Source organism: Phalacrocorax aristotelis, chromosome 4 (genome assembly GCF_949628215.1).
Source record: "Phalacrocorax aristotelis chromosome 4, bGulAri2.1, whole genome shotgun sequence".
In the NCBI taxonomy this organism is placed as follows: Eukaryota; Metazoa; Chordata; class Aves; order Suliformes; family Phalacrocoracidae; genus Phalacrocorax; species Phalacrocorax aristotelis.
Window position 1 is genome coordinate 63,743,826 of NC_134279.1, and position 27,159 is coordinate 63,770,984.

At 41.8% G+C, this 27,159-nt stretch overlaps 2 protein-coding genes across 6 annotated transcripts in view; one reads left to right on the top strand and one right to left on the bottom strand.

Annotated features, from left to right (window-relative positions):
* Positions 1-482: 482 nt before the first annotated feature.
* Positions 483-6,418, bottom strand: SMIM20 (small integral membrane protein 20). Of its 4 annotated transcripts, XM_075091730.1 has the most exons (4): positions 6,244-6,414; positions 5,878-6,068; positions 2,320-2,376; positions 483-1,006 (listed from the first exon to the last, which is right to left on the bottom strand). In XM_075091730.1, exons 1-3 carry the CDS (start codon positions 6,350-6,352, stop codon positions 2,359-2,361), a joined length of 318 nt encoding a protein of 105 aa, XP_074947831.1. In that variant the 5' UTR covers positions 6,353-6,414; the 3' UTR covers positions 483-1,006; positions 2,320-2,358. The 4 variants fall into 4 exon arrangements, with proteins under 4 accessions (XP_074947831.1, XP_074947833.1, XP_074947830.1 ...); XM_075091732.1 differs by lacking the exon at positions 5,878-6,068 and having other exon boundaries at positions 6,244-6,405; XM_075091729.1 differs by lacking the exons at positions 483-1,006; positions 2,320-2,376 and adding an exon at positions 5,215-5,382 and having other exon boundaries at positions 6,244-6,418.
* A 245-nt stretch (positions 6,419-6,663) lies between these two features.
* The window catches only part of SEL1L3 (SEL1L family member 3), a 40,927-nt gene continuing 20,431 nt past the window's right edge, over positions 6,664-27,159 (top strand). The window contains exons 1-12 of one of the 2 annotated variants that reach the window (XM_075091728.1): positions 6,664-7,190; positions 11,337-11,904; positions 13,577-13,703; positions 16,393-16,514; positions 17,828-17,943; positions 19,629-19,684; positions 20,655-20,787; positions 21,388-21,520; positions 22,268-22,414; positions 22,832-23,043; positions 24,603-24,782; positions 25,914-26,033. In XM_075091728.1, the coding sequence (XP_074947829.1) occupies positions 7,119-7,190; positions 11,337-11,904; positions 13,577-13,703; positions 16,393-16,514; positions 17,828-17,943; positions 19,629-19,684; positions 20,655-20,787; positions 21,388-21,520; positions 22,268-22,414; positions 22,832-23,043; positions 24,603-24,782; positions 25,914-26,033 (1,986 nt within the window). In that variant the 5' untranslated portion in view covers positions 6,664-7,118. The remainder of the gene's footprint in view (positions 7,191-11,336; positions 11,905-13,576; positions 13,704-16,392; positions 16,515-17,827; positions 17,944-19,628; positions 19,685-20,654; positions 20,788-21,387; positions 21,521-22,267; positions 22,415-22,831; positions 23,044-24,602; positions 24,783-25,913; positions 26,034-27,159) is intronic. The other variant, XM_075091727.1, reaches the window with a different exon arrangement.

Sequence of the window (27,159 nt, forward strand, 5' to 3'; positions counted from 1 at the left end):
CCCACACCAGAGCAGCTGGGTGTTTCCTGACGGAACTGCAGCTCATGAAGAGCCATACAGGAGCAGGGGAAAAGTGTGAGAAGAAAGGGGCAGAAGAACCACCATTACAAACTGACCACAACCCCGATCCACCGCTCAGGGGACCAGGGGGAAAAGGAAATGGAGGACTCGGGAGTGAAGTTGATCCTGGAAAAAGGGAGGCAGTAGGAAGGTGTTAATTTAAATTTTGGTTTTGCTTCTCACTATCCAAATCTATTTTAATTGGCAATAAACTACATTAGTTTTCCCCAAGTTGAGTCTGTTTTGCCTGCAACAGTCACTGGTAAGCAATGTCCTTGTGTTTATCCAGACCAGCAAGCTTTGCCATCCTATTTTCTCCCCCTGTCCTGTTGAGGAGCAGGAGTGAAAGAATCGCTGGACAGGGCACCTGGCCAAGGTTGACCAACCACAACTACTCACAAAACAAATGAAAAAAATACGCATTGGTTTAAAAGGAAGAAATTTTAATGTACAAATTTACACTATGTTATGTTTTCTGCACAGATCTCTCCGTATATACTTCTATCATGTTTTCATAATAAAACCACAAAAATTAATTCTCAAAATAGGGAGGAAACTGCAGTGGTCTGCATGATTTATTCTAGCCATAATTTATTCTACAAGTGTTTACAGATTAACCACAAAAATACCTCTTCCCTTTTCTTAAGCAAATAAATATCTCACTGCTAAACTCAAGAATCATTCAGCGCTCTAACGGTCTGTGCGCTATGCCCCAGCATCCTCTGTCAAAACTAGCATCTTTTTATCTCTTGAGATTCCAACCAGTAGCATCTGTTGTTCCTCATGTGCCCACACAGCATATTCAGAATTCTTCTCCAGCGACACCCAAAGACACACTTCAGTGAAAGAAGAAATGGCTGAAGATGTCCATCTTCAGTTTTGCCTTGTAATACACCCAGCCGGCAACTTTACTTTCTTCCAAATGGATCAGACCATACTTTTAACCCTACAAATCAAATATGAGAATACCAGCAGTTTGTAACTAGACTGTTGGAAAAAAAAATTGGTAGGCTACTCCAGCCTTGTGTACGAAACAACGGAAGAGCCTAACAATTTCTGTACTGAACACATAACTCTGCTTGAGCTTGCAAAAATATTTAGAAAGACAACCTCATCTTGATTTTAAGCTCAGATAATGGAAAAACCTATCACACCTATAGGTAAGGTGTTCTAATATTGTTGGAACAACCATCTAGAATTGTACCTTGCACTTGAACTTGTCTAGATCTCACTTTCAACTAGTGGATCTCACAACTTCTCAGCAGCAGCTAGATTTAGATGAAAAAGTTATACTGAGGAGAACTGGTCATCAAGTACCTGCTTCTTGGATAAATGAGCCAGTCCAGTCCTTTTTAATGGTTAATAAAAGAGGCAGGTTTACCAGACTTCTATTTCATTATAACCTTCCTACTCCTCTTCAGCATTTCACCGCTTTCCTGGAAAGTAATTCCTGCACCGGTGATTTAATCGAAATGTGTGTTAAGGACGTGGCGTTAATCCTATTTGGTTTTCCCCTCCTGCTGATGTTAGGCTTTTCTAAAAATATAAACGGTAACTCGTTCCACATACTCAGATATGGACTGTTTCATCAAGACAAGCACTCTCACATCTTTAATGAGAAGTGCCAACCTTCCATAATGAACAGCCAGTTCTGTTACCTATGAAACAATGAACTATCAAGGATGGTCTGCCATACTTCAATTTTTAAACCCCTCGTATGCTTTTCCACACCTTCTACTGGCAACAACAGGAATCAAAAAGCTATTAGCACTTCTTTCCAAATGTTCCTTTATGTGTAGTGGATTTCTGCCTTACCGCTCCACCCATGAGGCTGGAAGGTACTAACAAAGCGCTCACAAACTGTTTCAGCTGAGTGTAAAGCAGTATTCCACAAAACCAGGGTGCAATAGCGGAATTTTTTTTTTTTCACAGCTGAAGCTTGGCCCACCCATGGTTCTTGTTTGCTCCGAGCTGGTTCATAAATTAATTTCTCATGTGGAAACTGCATGCCTTTAAGAAGGTGTGAAGATAACAGAATCTCTGCAACTTATTTGGCCAGTTAAGTCACGTTAAAACAAGTTTCATTAAATCCATAATTTTCAAGTGAAGAATTAGCCTGAAAAAAATTTTCATGGTAAGTTTATTACATATGTATTCTTTGAATGTATTCAATGTGTTATTCAAATCCATATGAATATTCAGGTCTTACTTCAAGACGGTCTTTGAAACAATCAATGCAAATACATGAATCAAGTATACCTGCAGGCTGAATATCCTCTTGAACAATACCAGCTCGGTTTATTGACTGTTCTTTCTCTGGAAAACAGGACAGAAAGGACACTACTAAAAAAAAAGAAAATACCAGACATCTCAGTTGCACCCAATAAAATAATATTGAAAGTTTTATTCATTCTGGATGCTACACAGTAAAATTCGGGTGAGTATCCACCTACACAATGCAAATGTAATATTCACACTTCACTGAGAAACTAACAGCTAGTCTGTTTTGAGAGATTACAAACAACGAGATAATCATCTTAAAGTAATGACTACTGTTTAATCAAAGATGCCAAAATACCTGCCATGATCCCATCTCTTAAGGAATGACTTGTGCTTTTAGGAGCTATCACTCATATGCTCCACATAAAACTCTTCAAAAGATTTATTCTTTCCAGAATCAGTGATCCGCATTTTCAGGCCCTGAAAGGTCTTGCATCTTATCACAAATAGACTTCATGACAGCATCTGTAAAACGACTACTTGTAAACTTTGTGAAATGAAGTATCAGAGGGATACTTTCCATACAATGGGCCTGTCTCAGGCTTTTCTTTTCTGCTGGAAAGATTCAACTGCTTCCAGGAAGAGAAATGGACAAAATGACATTATTTCCCCTTATTAAATGCCTGTCCCTTCCGCCCCCCCCCTCCAGTTAAGTGTTTTACCACTGTGATACTTTGAAGCAGGAAGTCAAAGCTCAGCTGGATTAGCATTTTGCCCACACCTCTGAATTTTTCAAGCCTTTAAAAAATTGTAAGGTGCACATTCTCAGGGGAAACTCAGAGCTAAGCTCACCTTAAAACTGAAACTTTTCAACATCCTATCCCACTGAGAATGCACAGGCACTACGTGTTATTAGGCTGTCTAGATAGAAGCCTAACGGTACCACAGGCTAGCAGGCATATCACAGTAATTCATTCTACTTGCAAGGGCATGGAAGCTAGAAGCAGATCCAGCTTCTCCAGTTCTGTTCACTGAGCATGGTTAAGTGCCACTCCATCCTTTTTAGCAGACAAAATCTCAGGGAACTGTCTAATTTCGAAGGAAAAGGTACAAAACCCAGACAGAGAAAACAGAATAAATTAGGACAAGGAATCAGACTTATTCTAGGACATGGAAGAGAAGGATACTTAGTCTTAGGTGGAGATTAAGATCAGAAGAGAGGTAGAGACCAAACAGGAATCAATCGAGAGATCTCGGAACCCACTTGAGGAGAACAGAAAGAGCTGTTAACTGGTCAGGCAAAAAACGGGTGCAGAGAAGTAACAGATGAGAAATATAGAGATAGGACATGGAACAGACAATAGGGAGACTGGGCTGGGGCCTCGAAACAACTTGCAAAACAGGTAAGCCAAAAAAGGGGCAATGAGGAAGAGACATCTTGATGGGAGGACAACCATGTCACACAAGGGAGTAAGAGCTGAGTCTCACAGTTCAGCAAAATCACAAAATCTACTGTGAAAATGGCCCAGTATCACCCCAAACAGCAGCTGTCAACCTACCATTTTAATTAATCCAAGTGGAACAGGTCTGCGCTGAAGACCTCAAAGTTTTAACACTGCCACTGAACTATGTATTTCATATGAGGAAACAGTCCTTTTTAAAGCTAGTTACAGACAGGAAAATATTAGAAGGATCAAGGCCACAAATTGAGATACTTAAAACCTATAAAATGATAGCACTTCTGCATGAAATTAAGTTAAATCCCTGTGTGCACAATTTAAGGTACATATCAACAATTTGATTACATACAGTTTTGTCAAGTAGCTTCCATTTTATTTGTTAAACTGCTAGGAACTCCTCTGAAGATGTGCGAGAAATGTGCAGAAGCGTCTTCCTCCTAAATGTATTGCACCTCATTTGTGCAGAATTTAGGATATACACAAGAAAAACAAGACTGAAGGAAGAAAAGATAGCATTTCACATTTACATAATTGAATGTCACTCTAGAGAACTGAAAACACCCTTGCCTTTTGCAGGACTACTATGAGATCCTAATCAAAATATGCAACTTCAGACCCAGCGTCCCCAAACACAGAACTACTGAGAATTCACCCATAGCTCAAGCCAAGGAGGGGCATGAGCTTCTACAGAAGTTGCCATACAGCTTATGAGGCTGTACTCTTGAAAAAAAAAAATCAAAATCCCTTGTACCCCAAAGGTTAAAACACTTCCGCTCTAGTACCACAGCTGTGAAATTCCATGTTCATATCTGAAATATTATGACAACAAATGCTTGCGCTTCCCTCACACTGCAGCAATGAGCGTCGAGAAAAGCACATAGGAAATCAATACAGGTGGGATCAAAGGAGAGTTTGAGCAGCATGCAATAAGTAAAGTTTAGAATCAGGTATTAAATAGCAAGTTTAAGGACTTGCTGACTGCACACTGCTCATCTTATGTGCTAAAGGGAGATTAAAAAAAAAATCCCTGACCTGCTGGGGAACATTAGCTTATGTATTTCACAAGTACCAAAGTGGATGCTGTCCACTAGTTCTGTTCTTCCCTTAAGGCTGAGTCACGCTTCTAACGTTATATTTTTGGAAAGTACACCGTAAGCAAAAATGTGTTAAGAATCAGATTTTAAAATGGAAACACAGAGTAGAAAACCTATCTTTGTGGGCTGTTTTCAACTTCATAAACATAGCTGCCTTAAATAAAAACTTGCTTGCAAGTTAAATTCTACTTCAGCTTTCATGCAAGGCTAAAGTCCCTCCAAGATGATCAACAACTTTATCACTCTTTTTTTTTCTCACAGAAATCTCTTCAGTTGTCTCAGAAGATTAACCACATGCATCCTCAGGTTATCACAAACAACTCGCTCAGCTTTTAGAAACAAGACTGGTTGCACCAACTTTTCCACACTTCCTTCGGCAGTAATTAACAGAAGTTTAGGAGTAACAGGTGCTCCTTCTACCATCCCCACAGCATGGAGCGCCCACCTGGAGCTGCTGAGGCTTCACACCTGAAGCTTCAGGTGCCATTGAGTGCTTGAGAGCTCCCTGGTTACACTCAGTTGCGGGCTTTGGCAGGTTTTCTGTGTTCCTGGCAGGAAAGTGGGGTTTTTCTCAGAGAAAAATTTTTCAGCAAAAACTCTGCAGATAGAGTCCAACTCTAGCAAATCATCGCAATTGGTAAGTAATCTGTTACCACGCTTTAAGTTAAACTTTTCAATTGTGGCTCAAAAACACCTCGAACAGCTTATGGAATCACAGAATGGTTTGGGCTGGAAGGGACCTTTAAAGGTCATCTAGGCCAACTCCCTGCAGTGAGCAAGAACATTTTCAACTAGATCACGTTGCTCCAAGCGCCACCCAACCTGACCTTGAATATTTCCAGCTATGGGGCATCAACCACCTCTTCAGACAACCTCTGCCAGTGCTTCACCACCCCCATTGCAAAAAACTTCTTCCTAATATCCAGTCTGAATCTACCCTCTTTCAGTTTAAAGCCATTACTCCTTATCCTATCACTACACGCCCTTGTAAAAAGTCCCTCTCCAGCTTTGCTGCAGGCCCCCTTCAGGTACTGGAAGACTACCTTAAGGTCTCCGCAGAGACTTCTCTTCTCCAGGCTGACCAACCCCAACTCTCTCAGCATTTGCTCACAGGAGAGGTGCTCCAGCCCTCGGATCGTAACTTCTTTTAACTGCAACTGAATCCTATTCGCTGCAGAGGACAACTCGCGGGTGCTCTTAACCACGTGCCGGCCGATAACTCGAACAAAGAGTACTACGAGCTTTAATATTCCTTTTTTAAGCCTCTCCGGCGAGCAGGCCTCCCGGAGCGGCCCACCCGGAGGAGCCCCCGCAGGCCCCCAGCCCGCACTGGGCCGGGCTGCCCGCGTCCCCGCCCCCCTGCCGGGCACACACCCACCCGCCCCGGCCCACCCCGGGCAGGGACTCACTGTACTCCTCCGGCAGCAGGAGCGGCCGGAAATAGATGGGGTAAAAAGCCGCCCCCACCACGACCACGAAGCCACCGAAGATGCCGAGCGTGCGGGGCAGCCCCGCCATCACCGCCCGTGACCGCGGACCGGAAGCTGTCCGGCTCCCGCTTCCGGGAGGCACCTGCAGGCTCCGCCCCTTCCGGCCTACCCCGGCGGGGCGGCGGTGGGCAGCGCCCCCTCGCGGGGCGGCGGGACAGACCCGCGGCTCCTGCCCGGTCCCCCCCGGTGATGAACGGGGATGGCGCCGTCACGCGCCCGCCGCCTGTCATTGTGCCGCGCCTGACCGGGCGAACGGCGGCGTCTCCCAGGCAGCCCCGCAGGCGATAGCAGTGAGGAGGCCCGGCCCAGCTCCGTCACGCCTCACCGCCCTAAACCCACCCCGTGGCCGCACCTCGCCCGCCGGCGGGACCGGGGACCTGCCCCGGCAGGGGACCGCACCGGCAGCCCGGGCGGGGGGAGCCACCGCGGGATCCCCGCGCCGCGCCGCCGGGAGGGAGGGAGCGACTCTGCGGCGGGGACCCGCCCGGGGCGCGCCGCTAGCGGGGTCCCGTCTGGTATCTCCTTTATTGGGGTGCCCGGCGCAGAGGGGGGTGGTTCTGGGGTGCCTCACAGCACGGCCAGGGGGCGGCACCCCCCGGGGGCTCGGCCGTCGCCTGGCCCGGCCCCTCCGCTCCCCTCAGCACCTGTGGCGGCGGCACCCGGCTCGGCGCGGCGCGGCTCGGCCCTGCCCGGGCGGCGGCCCCTCCTCCAGGAAGCCGGATCTGCCGCATCCCCGTCGGCGGGGACGGCCGCGCATTCCCGGCCGCGCTGGGCAGCGCCGCCCCCGCCGCAGGATGCGGCCCCCGGCTGAGCCCCCGGTCGCGCCCCGCCGCCGCCCCCCTCTGCTCCTCCTCCTCTTCCTCACGGTGAGTGGCGGCCCCGCACCTGCCCCTGCCCTGCCCGCCCTCGCGGCGGAAGGCGTTGGCCGCGGCGGGGCTCCGCGCTCGGCCGGGCCGGGGCCGGGGCCGCGCTGCGCGGGCGGGGCGGGAGGCGCAGCTCCCGGCAGGGTACCGGGCCGGGGGCCGGGGGTGCCTGGCCGGGCCCGGGGCCGCCTCCCGCAGCCCCCCCGGCGCTGTCAGGCCTGCTCCGGCCCCCCCTCCCCAACCCCTAGAGCTGCGCTGCCCCGTCGAGCTGGGGGACGTCAGGTGTTAAGTCAAAGCGTCGACGAGCTTTCCGACCTGGGCGACGTTACGTTTCTGGGGTTGAGAGAAGGGGGGTGCCCTTGACATCTGCCCACAGGTGCAGGTGCGAGCACGGTGCGGCGCTGCCTTACAGAAGCAACAGCGTTCCAGGGGCATCGGCTAAACCACTTTGTTTTATGCTGCTAAACACGAACTCCGGTTAAAGTGTTTCTATACCCGTACGATATTGATGCTGACTGGGAGCTGATCGACACCCTTGTTGGCGTGTCTCCTTTTCACACATCTTAAAATCTAGCATGACGTGGCAGGCGTTCACAGGTAAAGGGTTATCTTCAGATTTTGTGCAAACAGGTGCAGTCTTGTAGGGTTATGTGGGATTTCTGCAGGGGTGAACTCAGGGAGGGTCCTGCTGAGATCTTATTCCAGCGAGGGTGAAAGAACAGTTTCTCATCATTTCTGTAATACTATGCTACTGAAAATTTTTGCCTTCCTACTAATTGTGATTGCCTCCCACAGTGATTTTTATCCCAACTTCTGAAGGGATGACCTGGGCAAACTCAGCTTCAGCAGGTTTTAATAAAAAGATCAAGAAAAACCCTTTACAGCTGTTGTGGCCAAGTTGCACCACACAGCGAAGCCTCTGTCGTTCTTGTTGAACTCTGCCCAGTTTATGGTAACGTTTTGAATCCAGCATAGCTGGCCTCTTTACTGTGCTGGGAAACTTTTATATTTAAATCTCGTAATCACAGTCATTGCATAATCCTTTCATCCTCTCTGTAGTCACAGATGATGCACAATTAGCTCTGGCTTGTCTGAGATAACAGGGAGGGAAGAGCTAGGGTTCCTCACTGAGTAGGAACGTTTAGATAATAGGCGCACTCGGCAGCGCGCTGGGGAGCACTCTGTAGAGGCAGCCAAGCAGTAACAGAGGCTCAGCCATGGCCTGCAAAAGTTTACGGTCTGCGGTCTCTGCCACAGCTGCATCAGTGTGGGGTCGCTCTGGGGCCTTTGTACTGTGCTCCATACGGATGACGGATGAGCCTCCTGAGGGGTTTGTTAGGTGTGGTGTAACAGCAGACCCAAACATGCTTCATGCATTTTTGCAGCAGGTATCTCAACTAATACCCAGGCACGAAAGAATACAAAAAAATGTTTCTTGAGTAACTCTGGGAGCCATTTAGCAGAACAGGCACCAAGCAGTAAGACCAGCATGGGTGAAGCTAACCTTACACATCAGCAGTCACGGTATGTCGTGCTTAAGTGCTCTAGAAACATCATGGAGTTGGTTCTACAAGGAACTGTCTTTGGGTTGCGGAGCTTACTTCCTGGGATCCCCACCACAAAATTTGCCATTCAGTGGGACTCAGACGGCGACATTCATACAGCAATGCATCTTTGTTAGTGAACTGTGCCAGACGCAAGCTGTCTTTGCTGGAGGCCAGCTCCCGTGTCTCTGTGTTGGACAAAGCCCCGAGAAATTTGGGGGCTCGCTGTCTGTATTTTGACAGTAAATGTGTGTATGTGGTAAGCACACAGCAGGACTACAACGCTTTGTAGCATCTGCCTGTTAGGTTTCTACATTTTGGGACTACCCCATGGCATTAATTTCATAATATATCACCATCTTCCCCATGACACAGCCACCGTATCACAAGGATTAAGCTGTTCACAAGTACTCTTTGTTGTAAGATTAAAAATATGTAAGAAATATGAATGATAACCATCAAGTAGAAGAGGTTTAGAATAATTTGTGATTCCTGCCATGTGCTTTTAATGCTGTTAGAAGTATCTATAACCAAAGAATAATTATGTAGGAAACATAAAAGAATAGTATCTTTGTCAGGTCAAGCTCTGAAAAATATTCAAATTAATATTAAAATTAAGGTTCTCTCATCCACTTTTGTATCGATATTCGTGCCTGTGTGTTATTACATGATATGGTGGTAACTTTTCCAATGGACACCAGCCTCCTATTGCTATTCCTTTTGTAGCCCCTTCCGTACACACCATTTTTACAATATCCATTTTATGGAATGGGAAATGAGGCAGAGAGGAAGGCTGTCACTCTGAAGAGACTACTTGTTATAGAAAGGCTGGATACTGACGTTGTGGAGTGTTTTGCATTTTTATAGCATTTTATTTGTTCAAAGTGTGTCTCTTGGTGCTTACACAGGTGTTCATGAGTGTTCAGTATCACTGCACATCTGGCTTCCGGTGCCTGTTGTCGGACACAAGAAGATTAAAAAGTACTTGGTGGTTGCTGTGGAAAGTGGTTTAAGTGACAAGTTCAGAGAGACCTAGGAGCACTAAATAAATCTAGTTAACTGGAGATACCCAGCTGCTAGCTTTCTCGTCCAAAAGTTCCCTCATTTGGTTATGGCTTACAGCTTCTGCCTTAAATGAAGTCAAGGTCTTGGGTTAAATAGTCTCCCCTCATGCACAGTTGTGTTCCACTTGCAACCCTAGAGCTCTTTTGTGCCTTTAGGGAGGCAGGGATTTGGGGGAAAAATAGCATTTGATCACATAGTTAAATCCAAAATCCTCATCTATAGGAACACAGAAGTAGCATAGGTAAACTTAGTTCTGATTTTTCCTGATATTTACACCTTCACGGGTTTTGCTGGCTTGATGCTTTTTCAGTGTAGCTCTCAAGGAGTGTCAACGTATTCTTATAAAATTAAAAGCAAAATAGCTTGTCATTAGGAGCTCTTACTGATCCCAATACGGAATTGTGGGCAAGGTCTTGTCCTCGAGGTGCATGACATGTAATTCCAGTAATTAGAAATGTACTTACAGCTTGGCTGAAGCTTTTAAATATTTTGAGAATCACAGTGAAAAAGCCATCAATCCAAGGTAGAAATCCAAGATAAATTTCAGTTTGATTTGTTTAAGCCTAGCAAAGTTAAAGGTCACCCAAAAGAGATCCTCTCAATCTAAGCAATCCTAACAACCAGCTTCCCTGGTAATCGTAAGTGACAATTCTGAATATTTTAGATAGATCAGGGGACCTGGCAGAAGTGGTGGCTGGCCCCCTGAGCTGAGTAATCCTCAGTATCCTTGGCAGTGCATCAAGCCAGTTGCTGGCTGCAGAGCAGAAAGAAAAGAAGCTGTTTGAAGCCTTAGAGACAAGAACTTCAGCACAGAGGATAATCCTGGTGTATGTCCAAGCACTTACTCAAAATGTATTATACATAGCTAGAGAGAGCAAAAACTGAGCAAATGCTGCCTGTTGGTCTTGCTGCTCAGCTTTGTGAGTCTGTCTTCAGGACAGGAATGTTTATGTACTAAGCTCCTAAATATTTTATAAACATGAATTCATTCTCAGGAAACCATTGCGAGCTGCCTTAGTTGTTATTCTGCTCTTCAGGTACCTCAATAAGAGGTAACAAAATTAGCTAACTTTAAAAAGATACAGAACATCAGGCTGTGGCAGCACAAGCAAACAACAATACACAGAATAAATGCTGGTACATTTTAGTATATACGCTTCATGCTTGATCCTAGGAGGGTGTGTAAATAGCATGACGTGTAAGTCAGTATCTTATACCGGATTCCAGTTGCGGAAGGGCCGAAGGATAAGCCCTGTAAATACAGTATGTTTGTAGACACCTATGTAACACTGAGAACTTGAGGTAGGGGAGTTATTACCATTGTTACCAAACCTTGTTACCATTGTCACCAAACCTTGATGGTAGCTCTTCAGTTATCCACATCTACTTGCTGTGTGAGAGTGTCCTGGTATTTTGGAGTTCTAATATGGTACATAAACCTGCTTATGCAGTGTTTTGTTATTGCTGTGAGTGTATTAGTAATCACATAAACTTAGATTCTCTGGTTAATGTGTTTTGGGTTTTGGTTTTTTTTTTCCAGAATTTTGTGCCATCCTTTGGAAAGGAGACATCACGGACAACGGCAGTTGCTCCACAATTTGAACGAAACATGGATTATGTGGACTTTATTCATTTAAACATTTTAGAAAAGAAAGTTCTTAACAATTCTGAGGTTTCAGTTCAGTATTTATGTTCTAAGCCTTGTATTGTCAACTTGGAAGCAGTAGCTTCCTCTGAGTTCAGGACTGGTGTACCAGTGTATAGAAGGAGATGGAAGGATGAGAAAAACCTTTATGTTAGCAGAACTCGACAAGTACATTTGAAATTTCCAAGCATCATGGTTTACAGAGATGATTATATAATCAGAAACTCAATAATAGTGCACAGTGTGGTATTATATGCATGGATTAGTCACAAATCAGTTAGTCACTATGATGTTGAGCAGAATGAAGACTACCAGGATGCGGTTGCCAAGAATTACACTTTTTTAGAAGCAGTTCCACCTTTTGAACGCCCATATAAGGACCACAAAGTTTGTCTTCAGTGGGGTGCTGACTATTTGTGGATGCTCCAGGCAAACAGGATACCTCAATGCCCTCATGAAAGTGGTAGGTGTAATGTCATTTTTTTCCCCAAGGAAACTAAGAGGACCCAAATAATATCTTTGGTAAGCTGGTAAAAAATGCATACCTGCAGCAAATGGTAAATGTTATGTAGAATAATTTACTTGGCAAACATTGTTGAATATGTAAGCTTCGTGACTGTGGGGTTAGAGTTGCAAATGACTGAGGCCATCATGTCCTTCAGAGCTGGCTTGTTTCATCACAGCCAGGCTGGAGATTTGCAGCAGCATGGCCTTCTAGATTCTGAGTATATTCAAACAACTTGATTTAAAACCCACTGATGTCAGTGGACATCGTTTCTTTGTCTTCAGAGAGAAGTGTTCAGTCCCTTACTGCGTTACTTCAGGGTCAGTCCTGCCGTTCTTACACACAACAGTTGGATGATCATCCGTTAGATGACAGTTGGACTTGATGATCCTAGAGGTCTTTTCCAACGTTAATGATTCTATGAATCTACATAATTCTCACACAGGTGGTCTACTTCTGCTTAGGATGATGGTCACACACTCAGAACCGTATTTTTAAGTCTTTATAGTGCAACAAACTTCATAGTACTTCTTCCCCCACCCACCCCCCCAAACCATTATGGAAAAGCACTTCTGTTTTAAAAATTAATAGTTTTAAATTAAAAAAATGCATCTTGCCAACTGTATAAATTCCTGAAACTCACAACTCTGCTTTCTAGATTTTTCTGGCAGTTCCAGGTTTTCTTCTGTCTGCCTATCTCTAGCTTTACACCTGCTGACAATGCTTTTTGTCCTCAATATATACTCAAAGCAGAACCTAAAAGGAAAAACGTTATTTGCTTCTAAAGGGTTGTCTCCTAGAAAATCCCATCATGGTATTTGTGACATTTATTTTCACTAAATTGGCAGTGATGTTGCCACCTTCAGGGGCTCTCTGAAATACTTGTTGGAGACAGCATGTGATCTCTGGCAACAGTGTGAAACATGTGTTATCTAATTCTATTATAGAGGAAAACAGTATAACAAGAAAGAGGAGGAAATAATGTTTTATTAAAATTTTTTTTTAAATAAGCCTGTAACAATTTGTTTGGGGTTTGGTTTTGGGGTTTTTTTTTTGTTTCTCTTTTGTGGTTGTCGTTTTTTGTTTTGGGGGTTTCTTTAGGAAAGCTGATGGTATGTCATGGCCTTGAAGATCGTTTTCCTGTTTCTTGGGAGGGGCAGCTTTATCAGATTTATTACAGGATTATGCATATCAGTTAAGAACGGAATTGGTATCTATGCGTACATACAGTGTAAACTGGAAAGCTGAAAATGGAAAGCAAGTCCAAGAGCTGTGGAATAATGTCACGAAGGCATAACCAAAGACAGCATGAGAGTTAGGCAAATAACATTAATGAAGATTTCTTCCTTACTAACTGGTTCTTTAAGTATCTTAGATTTAAATGAGTCTGTTCTTTCCCTGCTTCTAATACCAGCTGGAACTGGACTCCACTGCACTTTCTGTGGGTTATTTGGTCCAAGACTAACACATTTAATAACAGTAAGTGAACTTGTGTTTAAGGACTTACTGAAGGTTTGTGTTAATTTTTAATCTGTTGCATGATTCAAATGTTTGACTCTACAAGTATGAGCTAATTGATTAGTTATCAATGCTTGTTGTCTGGCAGATTAAGAAAGATTGTATTTTGCAGATGGTGTCCAGATTCTCAACTTTATATATGCTTCCAGTGGGGAGAAAACAGGGATCGTGAAGAAATTTGAACACTTTGAAAACAGAGAACTTGAGACAGTAAGAGTACATCAGATTGATTATCCCATGTAAGTATAGGCAAATAACTGAAGCGGGCTGTAATTGATTATAGAAGGCCACAGAATGTACTTAAATTCTTAGGCTATACCACAAACTAAAGGAATACTACCCACTAATTTGAGAAAAGGCTTAAAAGGAAACTAGTTAGCAATGCCTTCTGTTCTCTGATTTCAGTTTGGGAGAGGGTTAAGCTGAACCTCAGAAAGAGACAGTACATGTTAGTGCAGTGCTGTGTAAGAGATACCAATAGTCAGTGTAATTGAGCAGGTTAGGTAGAGTTAGGAGGGTAAGTTAGCTGTTACGTGCTGTCTCATAACTAGCTAGCCTGGGGTTTTCTGCGTTAGAAAGGGATCTGCATTTCAAACGTCATTTGCAGACCAGGTGTAGAGCAGAGTTTCTTGCAAGGGCAAGCAGTGTGGAGCAGCTTTTTCCCTATAAATTCACAGTGTAGTTTATTTTGCAGCTGACAAGTCCTTACTGATAGAGTGCCCTGCCTAGGGGGACTTGAGCTTACACTATTTCCTTTCATCATCCCCGTGTAAACTCTTCTCGTTGGATAGGAATAAAACTGCTTAGCCCCTACACACGATTCAGTTACAGAGGAATCACTCTGGGAAGATCATCTTTCTCTACCTTCTGCCCCTTCCAAAACTGTCACAATTCAGCAGTCATATTTTGCAACTTTAGAGGAAAAAGTATATATAGAGATATATAAATATATCTCCCTTCCACCAGATGCTGTTTCCCCACCAACATTATTACAGCAGCAGGAAATGATTGCAGGAACTGGAACTTGCCTGGTGGTTTGTGTTTGGCCTGTGACCACAAGAGGAGTGCCAAAGAAGACTTGCCAGATAGCACAGGTTGCATACAAATTACTAGCCCTCAGACTATAGCTCTGAAGTCATAAGTACAGAGCAATATTTAGCCCCTGGCCTCTTCAGGACAGGCAACAGCCTGGTTTACACAGCCTGCTGCCCTTTGCGCACCAGCACAGCTGCCTTCTGCTTCTGGCACTGAGGCACTCAAGCTGTGGTTGAGAATATATGGCATGAATTTATGCAGCTCTTTACCTGCTCCACACAGTTCGACCCTCTCTTGCCATTGGGTGGTGTCTCCTGTGTTAACATAAAGTGTTGCCTGTGTGTTGTAGTTGTGTGACAGCCTGGGGTAGCTCTGTTAAGAAAAGGAAGAGAGTTTTCGTTCAGTTCTCTGTATGTGCGTGGTGGTTCCCTGCTGCACCAAAAGGCCAACAGAAGCAGATGGATCTGACTGAAGTTACTCATTTGACTTCAGTCAGGGGTTTGTAAAGAAAGAGGACTGGAGATAGACAACTGTCATTTGAGGTAGCGACCAGTGGACAGCCTGCAGCAAGGATAGGCTGGGACCACAAGGTCCCAAGAAATTTGTCCAGAACAGTTCTGTGCTCAGACTGGCAATCAAGGGTTAAATGGAGACTGTGGCATTTAAGTTTGCTGTATTGCCAGAGATGAAAGATGAAAGGAGTAATACATAAGCAGTGGACGCACAGTGGATGCCTGTAGGTCATAATAATCAATATACAGGTGATTGTGGTTTACAAACCCTTCTGTCTCACCCTTGTACCATCTCTGGAGGATATGTTGTTACTAAGTATTTAAGGTGTAGACTATTTCAGAAAACTTCACTACCCTTGCATTTTTTTTAAGCAGGATAACAGTTAGGCTTTCAGACCTGTATTGGTTTAGTTTAGGAAAAGATACAAGGTACTGTATGTTCAGCAACTTCTGGAGAGAGAAGCAAGGCAAAGTGACCCAATTCTAAAGTATTAAAAACAAATATTCACATTTTTTTTTCTTAATTACAGAAATACAAAACCCGAATAATATCTCCTTTTAAAAGTCTCTAAGAAAAGAGAACTTCTTTATCAGACGTGATAAAGGTGCATTGGAAGTACGGTTTTCAAAGGTGTTCAGCACTGGCCTAAGTGCTATGGAAATGTTACGGAAATAAATGGTCTCTCCAGTGCTCTGTTAGGGGCACTGAAGCAGTTTTAGTCTGGCACAGAGGAACTCGTTAAGATTAGATACTGTGGATTAAATTCTGCTTTTAGTGCCTCGGCCAGCTTTGTGCAGAAGTTTCTAAGTAGGCAGTGTTGTTTTTTATTTTGCACTGCTCCATAGTTTGCACAGGCTCCACCTTTATTTATCCTGTGATAGCTCCATGACAGCTGTTCATACCTATCTGTACTACCCAGAGGCTGGATTCTTTTTAACTGCTTCTTTCAAGCACATTTTCACAGTTGGCATTTAATATAGAAGACACAGCTTAGTTTTTACTGGCTTCCACACTCAACATTAGAAGACCATGCATTTGGGGATTTTGTACTGTAGCATGCCTGTGGGAGGTTGGCTCCAAGTTGTCTCAGTCATGTTTTCAGTTCTCTGTTGATGTGGGATCTGGCAGTAGCTCTGACCCACCATTCTGGAATTGATTCAGATAACACTCCCTTACTCTCTTCTCATGTGTTACCACAAAAGTGCATGGTTGAGAGGGGATCACAGATCCAAGACTCTTAAGTACTGTTGCTCTGAAGGTTTTCACTGCAGAGGATGTGTTCCATTCTGAAGATTACATGTGTGAAATGCATGCTTTTCAAATTATATAGGGACATTTCTCATCAGAAGTGGATTTTTTTGTTTATTTTTGCTCATACAGGTTCACCGTTTCAATCTGGCTATATTTACTCCATCACTGTGAAAAGGATCTTTGCGGTATACTCTACTTTATTGATGCAAAAGAAATGTATGGTACTCCCGCTGTATTTCTAAATGAGGAAGGTAAGGGATATTATTAATGGCCTCCAGAAGGGATCTAATACAGTCCTTATAGGTCTGTGTCTAGAAATAATGTTTATAAATATATTATCAGACCTATTTTGTGAAACTTATCCCTTGCAAAATGCTTCTTTTTTGACTACAGTGTCTTAATAGGAAAGTAGCTACTAAATTAATAGGGTAAAACTGAAGTAGTTGCATAGCATCTAGTCTTGGCTAACTTCAGAAAATGTCTGCTTTGTCAGGAGAATAGGCTGAATCTTACAAGTCAGGAATATACACTGGGATTAAACAGTTTTATCTCAATGAACAACCTTTGTTATTATTATTGAAGTATTGTTTTAATATTGTGCTCAATTCTTACATACATACTACATGAAAATTTTTGAAATTTTTTGAAAATTTGAATAGTCCAAATGTTTCAAAGTCTTGCCTATATTGCAGTGTTCAAGAAGCACAGTCTTTTTCCCTGAGCTTCAGCCTCTGATAGAGAATGAAATCAGCAGCTGTGGGGCTGGCTGGTAGGCTCACAGAGGACATGTGAGCAGAGTTTTAAAAGTACACACCTGGCTTTCCCATAAGTCATTATATTTTTTCCCCTTCTTTGCAAGTTTCACATCTAATCTTTTCCTCTCTGTTATTTTTGTTATTTCTATTTTCTATTCTATTTCTATTTTCTATTCTATTTCTATTTTCTATTTTCTATTTTCTCTGTCTTGTAACTAAAACAACTGGAAGTTATCAGCTTGATATGAGATACTCTTGGAGAGGTTTTAGGGCCAGTTTTATTCCCAGTGTTAGACTAGATTATCATAATAGCCTGTTCTGGTCTTAAGAGCTCAGACCATGAGCCTAGCTTCTGCAGGTCTAAGCAGTGGAAGGCAGAGTCATCTTGTACTTTGTCATTCCACTCTCAAGTGCTAGCAGTTGAGTGTTGACTAGATAACTGTTTTCTGCTGTTCCCCTCTGCTGTTTGCTGCAAGTCATGTCTGCTCTGGTGTATGAGACCAACCCTGGCACCCTCCCTGTTTGCCTTATGTTTAGTGTGTTTATCCCTCAGACAGTTGGTTTTGAGTCTGTGGTTTCATGTAGGAGCCTGGGCATTAGCATCTGAGATGTGTAACTGAAATGTGGAGCGTGTTTCCCCAGGATTCTGTGAGAGCTGATATATGGCTTGGTGAGTGCCCAGATCTCTGTTGGTCATGAGGAGGAAGAAGACGACAGAATCACTGTGAATAATACATTAGGAAGCCCATTCTTAATGTTGATATTTCCGTGGCGTTTATTTCCTTTTTCTTCCGTTGTTGCTCTGTCAGGTTGCGTGCATATTCAGATGCACCTCATGAGAGGAGATGACCTTGCAGTGAAAACTAGCTTCAGTCTTCCTCTGAAGCAGTGGTTTCGACTGGATCTCTCTTTTAAGGGTGGACAGGTATGCATGCTACTGAATTACAGGATCAAGGCTGAGATTTGTCTGATTTGATTATGCGCCTGACAAACCCATTAATAGCTGAGGCTGAGAGAAATACTGTAATCTTTACATGGACACATAGCAAAACAATGAAAAATCTAAAACTAGAAATTGTCTGGGGATGTTCAGACCATTCGACTTTGGGAAATCAATGCAGATGCTTATGATAAAAGCGTAGAATTACTGTGTATTCAGTGCCTATCTTGGCACACAGTTGCTCTCGAGAGACTTCATTGACTGTACACGCAACCAGGGCTCCTGGCTTAGATACCTTACCTAGACACTTTAAGTTACATGGTGTGAATAGCTCTGAGGGACTTTGCACTTGGAGGCTTAGGGGTTTTTACCATTTCAATATGAAAATTTAAGTGTCTGGGCTTCTGTACAGTAGCATGCCTCTTGCCTAGGTGTGATAGCTAACAGGAGGCATGTGCAGTTTCTAAGTTTTGCATACTTGACAAAGTGGCATAGGATTGACTACCATTAAAAGACAAAAAATATTGTAGTATCCCTCTGTAGCTCAGGGGAGACCTTATCGTCCTTTACAACTACCTGAAACGAGGTTGTAGAGAGGTAGGGGTCGGTTTCTTCTCCCAAGCAACAAGTTGGTAGGGTGAGAGGAAATGGCCTCAAGCTGCACCAGGGGGAGTTTAGGTTGGATATTAGGAAAAATTTATTCACTGAAAGGGTTATCAAGCATTGGAACAGGCTGCTCACGGAGGTGGTTGAGTCTCCATCCCTGGAGGTATTTGAAAGACATGTAGATGTGGCACTTAGGGCCATGGTTTAGTGGTGGACTTGGCAGTGTTAGGTTTACATTTGGACTCAATGATCTTAAAGGTCTTTTCCAACCTAAATGATTCTATGATTATTTCAATTCCATTGATTTAGATACATTTAGTCCAGCATGATTTGAGACAAAATATATGAATTAGAGAAGGCTGGAAAATTAAGGCATCAAGAAATCAAGAGCCAGACTTTAAGAGCATCTGAAGATGCAGACGAACCCCTAAAAATACCTATGCACTTGAGAAAATTTTGCATGGTTGTTTTGTGAGTCCTTAAGCAACTTTTTACAATACAGACATGTATAAAAATCTTATCTTGTCTTCCTTCTTGGGCATCTGAATTCCTGTAGCCATTCTGGCACTGAAAGTCTACTGAAAGTACATCTCCTGTAGAAATAGGAGTTGAACCCAGATATTTTTTTTTTATCATGGCCTGTTACATTAGCTTTATGGCCATTCTTCACCTGTAAGCTACAATTTATTGAGGAGACCGATATTCTCTTCATTTAGCATCTCTGCTATATAAAAGCAAAACAGCCTTTCACACTTTGGAAGAATAAAAGCTTCAGCAAAGTACAGATGTCTTGTAACTGAACACAGGAATGAAATAGCTGAGGTAGGCAACATCTGTGCTATTTTTGCTATTTTTCATCGCTCATGGTTGGCCAGGACAGACCTGTGCCAATGCTTTCCATTAAACTCTACTGACATATATCGGATACATGACAGCATCCTCTTCAGTGCAGAGGAGATGCAACAAGTTGCAGCTGTAATCTTCTGAATTATGAGTTTAAATGGCTTAATAAATGTACCTTGTAATATTTTATTTATTATAATTAATATTTTGTGTTCTTTTAGATAGAAGTAAGCCATGTTGGGAAGAATTTGAAAAGACATCATCATCAGTCTTTTATGTAAGCAGCATTTTCCCCTTTGCTGAGTAATATGCATGTATGTGTTCAGATATGGAAAATGGAGAAGGAGAGCACAAGTTTGTAATCGAGATTCCAAATGATTTTCGGAATGTCTGTGGTCTTTTTCCATTCTATGCTTTCAAAACCAGTTTGCATTACAGTGCTTACATTGAGCATGAGCTGAATGACTTTGTTAATGCCGTGAGCTAGTTGAGTTAACATGCTGCATGATCTAGTACTAGAGTCTCATAACCCTCACTAAAAACTGTTAGGAAGGTCAGTGGCAATAAGATAAGTCTTCAGATGAAGTCTTGGCCTTACTGAAGTCAAGGGAGGTTTTGCTGTTTTTGTGAGAGAGCTAGGATTTCACTGGTGAAATTATCTGCTTTGCTTAGGTAGAGAGCGAAATTTCGACCTAAAATGTTATTGCTTCATCCTTTATTCTAAGAAACTGAATAATTTTTTAAAATGGATCTTTAATTATTCTCTTTCACTGTAATTGAAGATTGACTCTTTCTTGTGCAAATAATGAAAAAAACCCCAACCTTTTAATATGGAAACTATGTAACAGTAAATTGCATGGCAGACTTCAGTGTTGTAGATAGTAACTGTAGGAGAGAGATAACTTAAATTTTCATATGCCAACTTCAGAAAAGTGCAAGGGAAAAGTGGAACTGAAATCTTTGAGGTTGTGTAATGATATATAAAACACCAGAAGATACCTACAGGTCAGAAAAATAAAACACCCTGCAGGTTTAATATGTTTGTAGACAAGGGAATTGTTAAATTTACCTCAGAATTTATCACACTAAATTGGAGAGTAGATTTTGAGAGTAAACAGATGAGAAAAGAAGATGATACTGGCAATGAGTTTGAGGCTGTCAGTTATGGAAATTCTGAGGTACAAATTTCTTTTTTTCTTTCGAAGTACCTCTTGATAGCCAGCTTACTCCCTTTTCATGTTCTCAAGTTTTAGGGAAGATTTATATTACGATGACACTGCTGGATACTTTGTTCTTGGAGGAAGTGGATATGTAAATGGTATTGAAGCATTCTTTGGACCTGTGAAATACTATCGTCTCAATGTGTTGGAAACAGAACAGGTAAACAAAAGCAGTATTTGGAAATCTTTAAATATTAGCAGCCAGCTGTGGCTGTACTTTTTTTTTTTTTTAACTGAATCTCTTACCATGTGATAAATTTGCTATACAGCATAATAGTACTTAGTGATTTATAACCAAAATATGTTAATTTTCTGTTGAAATCTAGGACTGTTAGTTACCACTTCAAATTCCAAAAGGTAAGATTTTTAGAAGTGGGTATGTAAAACAAGGTTCCTAAATCTATATTTATGTAAGGACGTATTTTCCATGTTGCCTTGTTTCCCATAGTTTTTGATTGTACAATATTGAACACATTTGATTAATTTATGTTTTTGTTGAAATAGGTGGCAAAAGTCGCATAGGCTTGGTCAATTTTGGAAGTTCATCCATGGTTTCTTGGATTGTGCTGACTGTTTAAAGTCATGGTATATAGTGGCCAGCATCAGGTTGTCTGGCACATTAACATGATGTGCCAGATAAGCTGATTGTAGTAAACAATCTGTTTCCTTTTGTAATTTGCCTTCAAGACTTCTTTCTAGCCAAGCATAGACGGTAACAGATACTGTAGGTGCCATTTATCTATCATTTGCCTTTTTACAGATTTCTAACCCTCTTCATGATGAAGAAACAGTGGAACAAATTGAACTCTACTACGAGAGATGCGTGGATGTTCAAGAAATAGTTTATGAGTACCGATATATTGTAAGGCAAGGAGAGAAAGCACAAAAAAATTGTAAGTGTTGATCTATAAGATATGAATTTTAAACTGTCATCTTTGGAGACCTGTTTTCTTTCCTTTTACCAGAATCTAGATAATGATCCTCAAAAGTAAACTTAAATTCAGCCACGACAAGAAAAAAGAAATTTGAAGAGCTGAGCCTTGTTACTGGTAGCTAAAACTGTGGGTTTGCTCCTGCAGAGAGTTTTGTGCCATGGAATACGAACTTAAATCATGTTCTTGATATTTCTTCTCTAGTAAGACAGGTGCATACAGGGGCAAAGAAACACTTTCAAGCTTACATGTAAGCTATTCAATTGCCTTTCTTCCGTTTCATTCCCAAATGACCCTAAAGGCACATGTATTTGAAGCTCTTTCCCAAAAATGGGTGGGTTTTCCTAGAACGTCTCTGCCACACTTGCCTGATGTGCAATAATTGACAGGTTTATACCAAAGCAACCACTTTAATGAAAGAATAACAGCATAGCTTAAATGGGTGCTGAAAACTAGCTTATGTATCCAATCAGAATTCGATTGCATGCATTGTGACCAGAGTATGGAAGAGAGTAGAAGAAATCTTATATATTTGTAAGTGGCCTCTGTTAGCTCTGTTAGTTTTTAGCACTACTTTGTGTGAAGGATGTGCTCATCTTGTCCATGAATTTTTAGTGTACCCTAGAAACATCTTTTTTTTCTACCAGAAGCTTGTTTTAAAGATCAGTCAAGTCAGTTTTTGTGTCTTAAATATATTGTTTTCTCTAGGTTACTATGAAAACTATTATTTGGAGCTGGTTCACAAATATGGAGAAAAATCCAAGTGTGATGCCTTCATGTGGGGAAAAGAGCTCAGGGAAAAGTACCACACTTTGTTCAGACTGTTACAAGAGATGGATTTCAGTGCTCCAGATGGTAATCATTTTACTTTATTGCTCTTAAATAACTCCACAATATATGTTTTGTAAGTTAGTGTGCTTTGACTTCAGTTCATGTTTTATACATTTTTTTTCAGATCAGCTAACTTAGTAAAGGAGTGTCATATCTTATAGGTTGTGCTGCAAATGAAGGATGGCTTATTACGTAAGAAGGAAATAGAGATATCCCTGCATTTTTAGTGGTTAGTTACATTGAGACGATCTTTTGGATTTTTATTCACCTTTCCTGTTCAATAGTACCTTGTATCTCTAGGAATTTTGGTTGTCTGCATTGAGAATACCATTCAGCATAAGAAATAACAGATTCTGGCTCAGTCCCATTAAATAAAGGAGGGGAAGTCAATTCCTGATTTTAACTCTTGCGATAACTGTGCATCCTATGTTTTATTTTTAGTGTTAGAAGATGAAAGTGATGCAGTTCTAGAAGTGGGCCAGAGGATATTTGAGAAGGTTACAAAGGGTCTGTCCAGCGCTGATGGCCTCAGCAATATGGGCTCCTCTGTCCCTCTCTTGGTGGATTCCAGTTGTTGTGGATACCATAAGGCTTCCTATTTCCTTGCAGTTATATTTGAAACAGGGCTCGGTGTGTCTGTGGATCGTACAAAGGTATTGCGTTTAATATGTTTGGTTATATCTGTGAAATTAATTACCTTTTAAACGCAATTTATAAATGGGATATATTAATGATCAATTTAATTTAAAAAAAGGTTAAATGGCCTCCAGATCCAGGCCCTGGTTGAAGGGATTCCAAAATACAGCTACTCCTAAATAGCCCGATGGCAGTGAAGTCTTTATGAAGTCCTTATGGTAGGAATTGTTATCCTGCTCACCCAGAACTAGGAAATCAATGCTTTAGTAAGACCTAAAAATGGTGATAAAGTGAACAGCATGGAACATACTGCTTTTCCCAGTCACTGAGGAGGTTGGATGAGGTAATAACCCTCAAGTCACCCACAGTCATTTTTAGATGGCTATGAAAAAAGTCTCGAGTCAGGCAAATCTGAAGTGGAAAGGTTGTGCAGCACAGTCAGGAAAGAAGTCCCATTTTACAGTATGCAAAAGTGTGGTACTGAGTATATTATAGTCAAATGATTAAAGGTAACCAAAGTAGAACAGTATTATTTTGGAAAAAAAAAAACTGGCCGTGCTTCAGCTGAGCAACTGCAGAGCATGTGAACTGACCTTTTAGGCAGGTTGCAAATAACTGGAGTGTTTCCATGCGATTCCATTGCAAGGTCAAATAAAGGGGAGGTGTTTATATATCACGGGAAGGGGGCTATACTGAACTTGCCAACAGATATTTAATTGTGATATAATAGTGTAATATAAAATGCTCATAAAGAACAGCAGATCTACCTAATGTGGCTACCGGATACTAAAACAGAAGAACCCCTGAGAGGCCATTCTGAGACCAGCTCACTCCTGCTTCTCAAACACAAGAAACCATAGATAGAAGCCTTTTTTATACTCTAGTTATGGAGTATATCTAGTGCTAGTTATGGAGGCTAAGTAATTTCAGTATTGTATCTGCTTTAGATAGTGTAGGAAATAATTCAATATCCAGTGCAGATAGGACACCACTGGGTTTTTTTACTGTGCAGGTGAAAAATAATAGTAGTGCTGAAAATTATTTTGAAATGTGCAGCACCTAGACTATTTGTTGCACCAATGAATGTGTATCTTAAGGGAGCTTTGTGCTGAAACCTTGTCAGCCACAAGTCCCATCCTTCTCATCCCGTCAAATCCATAGGTTAAGATTTTCAAGTGCCGGTTGTTAACTTCCATATGTTTCCACTGAATTCAGTGCAAAAACTCCAGCTGACATCAGTGAGTCAGTTAAATCACTGCTAAGTGTAAAAAGCGTCACAGTATATTTAACACTATAATAAAGTGGCATTAAAAATTGCTGCACACTTAGTGGTGGCAGAATAAGTGCAATACTTGAAAAGTATTTAGTGTCTCTAGTTTTTCTTTCAAATCTTTCTGTACATGTAGAAGACATTTTAACTACTTTAGGGCTGTGCTTGATTCTATAACTGTGTTTACATGGTATAGCTAGTATATCAGCTACCACTATGAACACTCGATTCCCTGTAAATCTCCATCAAAGTGCTAAACTTTTGAGATGTGCAGTGAATTCACTTATCTCTGTTGATTTTTGCCAGGGACTGCTGTATAGTTTGGTTGGTGCTCAGGGGAATGAGAGACTTGCTATGATGAATCTTGGCTATAAACATTACCAAGGCATTAATAACTATCCACTTGATTTGGAGCTGTCCTATGCTTATTACAGTAATATTGCAATAAAGACATCGTTGGATCAACACACTATAAAAGGAGAACAGGTAAAAGAATTACAAGTGTATCTGAATTTGTTTTCTGTGCAAATGATTTTTCATATATTAATACTAATTATGTGGCCAGAACATTTTTGTCTTGATTTACAAATATTAGCTCATCTGACTGATGTCCCTGCCTATGGCAGGGGTGTTGGACTAAATGATCTTTAAAGGTCCTTTCCAACCCAAACTGTTCTATGATTCTATGATTGCTACAAAATCCCCCAAATTATATATAGGTATCATTACTCAATTTCTTAGCAAGAGGGAAACCGAATCAAAGTTAGGCTCACATCTTCATAATTGTCCACATGCCTATTTTTCAGTAAAGTCTAAGTCTTATTCTTGGGCCCTAATTCCTCACTCAGAGTTTTAGTTACTAATATAATTAGATGTGTTTATTAAGCAACTGATCTGCTGTTTCAGTAGCCAAACATCATGAAGTTCATGCAAAAGATGAATTGGCCTCTCCATACATATACCTTTTCTATAATAAAATTGAAAGATTTAGCTGTTAACTTTATCTCATCAGATAGGTATTTACAGTAAAATGATGTTAGAATGAGCTGCCTAAAGAGGAGGCAACACAATGTTATCTGTAAAGAATACTCAAGGTAGGCCAGTACCAGGATCCTGGCTTATCAGAAAGAACAATTATTGTACAAAAAATAGAGAGATTTTGATTGCTGAAGAACTAAAAATCAGTAGACAGTCACCTAGATAAGAGTGCTGTAGGGCAGGTCTTCATCAAGCTTTCTGACAGCTTTCTTTTAAGAGAGGTTTCTGTAGATGATACTAAAAAGCATTAAAAGCTTAAAGGCACTTCTTTGCCATTATTAAGTGCATTTAAAACTACAAAGGTGGGGGGAGGGTTCAGTTGTTGACATCTTGGCATATCTTTCCAGTGTAGAGTGGACTTAAGAGTTTTGTGCTGTAACAAAGCAGTAAATGGTTTTTACAGTTCATGTGAGGATGGTTCTTAATGCACTGGCCAGCAGAGGGGTGGTGAGAATTTTAAAACCCAGAACTGATCACAAATCTTTAGGAATAAGTAGGAAATGGGCAACATTTTCATTTTCGTGGCAGATGTACAAATTCATTGTGTAATAATTTTTTTTCTGTTCGTCTACTCTTTAGGCATTTGTTGAAACTATAAGGCTGATGGATGATGAACTGCTAAAAGCTCAAACAAGAGAAAATGGTGATGTCTTTATGTGGTTAAAACATGAAGCAACAAGAGGAAATGCAGCTGCACAGGTATAAAGTAACACATTTCCCCTTTCTTGGTTTTATACACACATGTATTTACATCTATAGATTATGCGGGAAAGTTGTGGAGGAGAGTGAAGCGGACAGACATTTTATCTTTCCACCCAGGACTGGCTCTTTTTTATGAGCTTTTCCTCTTTTTTATTAATTTTATGAACTATTTCCCATGTTTCTGTCTGATAATATCCAGTGACCATGCAAAAAGCTATAACAATGATGCAAGTCAAAAGGGAAGCAGAGTTCTCTAGACTTAGCAACCACCTTCTCTGATCATTTTTCCCTGGGTTTGTATTTGGCACGGTGCAGTTATTGCTGCTGCTCTGAGACCAGCAGCAATATGTTGTAATACTGAGACATTTGCATGCATCAAATCTGCCTTTATCACTTACCTCTGCACTTAAATCAAGCCAGACTTCTGTGGTACTGACAGCTGTGAAAAATAACCCTGCTGTAGATTTAATATCCGTACATTTCACTACTGGGAAGCTCTCTGAATATTCCTGGTGATCAATTCTTTTCAAACTGTTGAGGACATATAACTAGTTTCTTTACATATTTAAAATCCATTTAAGCCTGCGGAAGTCTGCTCCTGCACTAACATATGTTCGGACTCAATGATCTTAAAGGTCTTTTCCAACATAAATGTTTCTGTGATTTCACAGAATCACAGAATCACAGGTTGGAAGGGACCTCAGGGATCATCTAGTCCAACCTTCCTAGGAAGAGCAGAGTCTAAACAAGATGGTCCAGCACCCTGTCCAGACAACTCTTGAAGGTGTCCAATGTGGTCGAGTCACCACTTCCCTGGGGAGATTATTCCAAGGGTTGACTGTCCTCAGTGTGAAAAATTTCCCTCTGGTGTCCAATCGGAATCTCCGTGAGAGCAACTTGTGTCCATTTCCCCTTGTCCTCCCCATGTGACTCCTTGTAAATAGGGAGTCTCCATCTTCCTTGTATCTACCCCTTAAGTACTGGTACATGGTGATGAGATCCCCTCTGAGCCTCCTTTTCTCAAGGCTGAACAAACCCGGTTCTCCCAGCCTGTCCTCATATGGCAGCTTCCCTGTCCTCTGATCATCTTGGTGGCCCTTCTCTGGACCCCTTCCAGCCTGTC

What these genes read in the sequence shown, in the direction of transcription:
- SMIM20 (XM_075091729.1), bottom strand. Translation starts at nt 6,352, where the DNA reads ATGGCGGGGCTGCCCCGCACGCTCGGCATCTTCGGTGGCTTCGTGGTC. An exon ending in CCTGCTGCCGGAGGAGTACA is followed by an intron (nt 6,069 to 6,243) that starts GTGAGTCCCTGC and finishes TAAAGCTCGTAG; the next exon opens with TACTCTTTGTTCGAGTTATC. An exon ending in GTCTCTGCGGAGACCTTAAG is followed by an intron (nt 5,383 to 5,877) that starts GTAGTCTTCCAG and finishes CTTTCCTGCCAG; the next exon opens with GAACACAGAAAACCTGCCAA.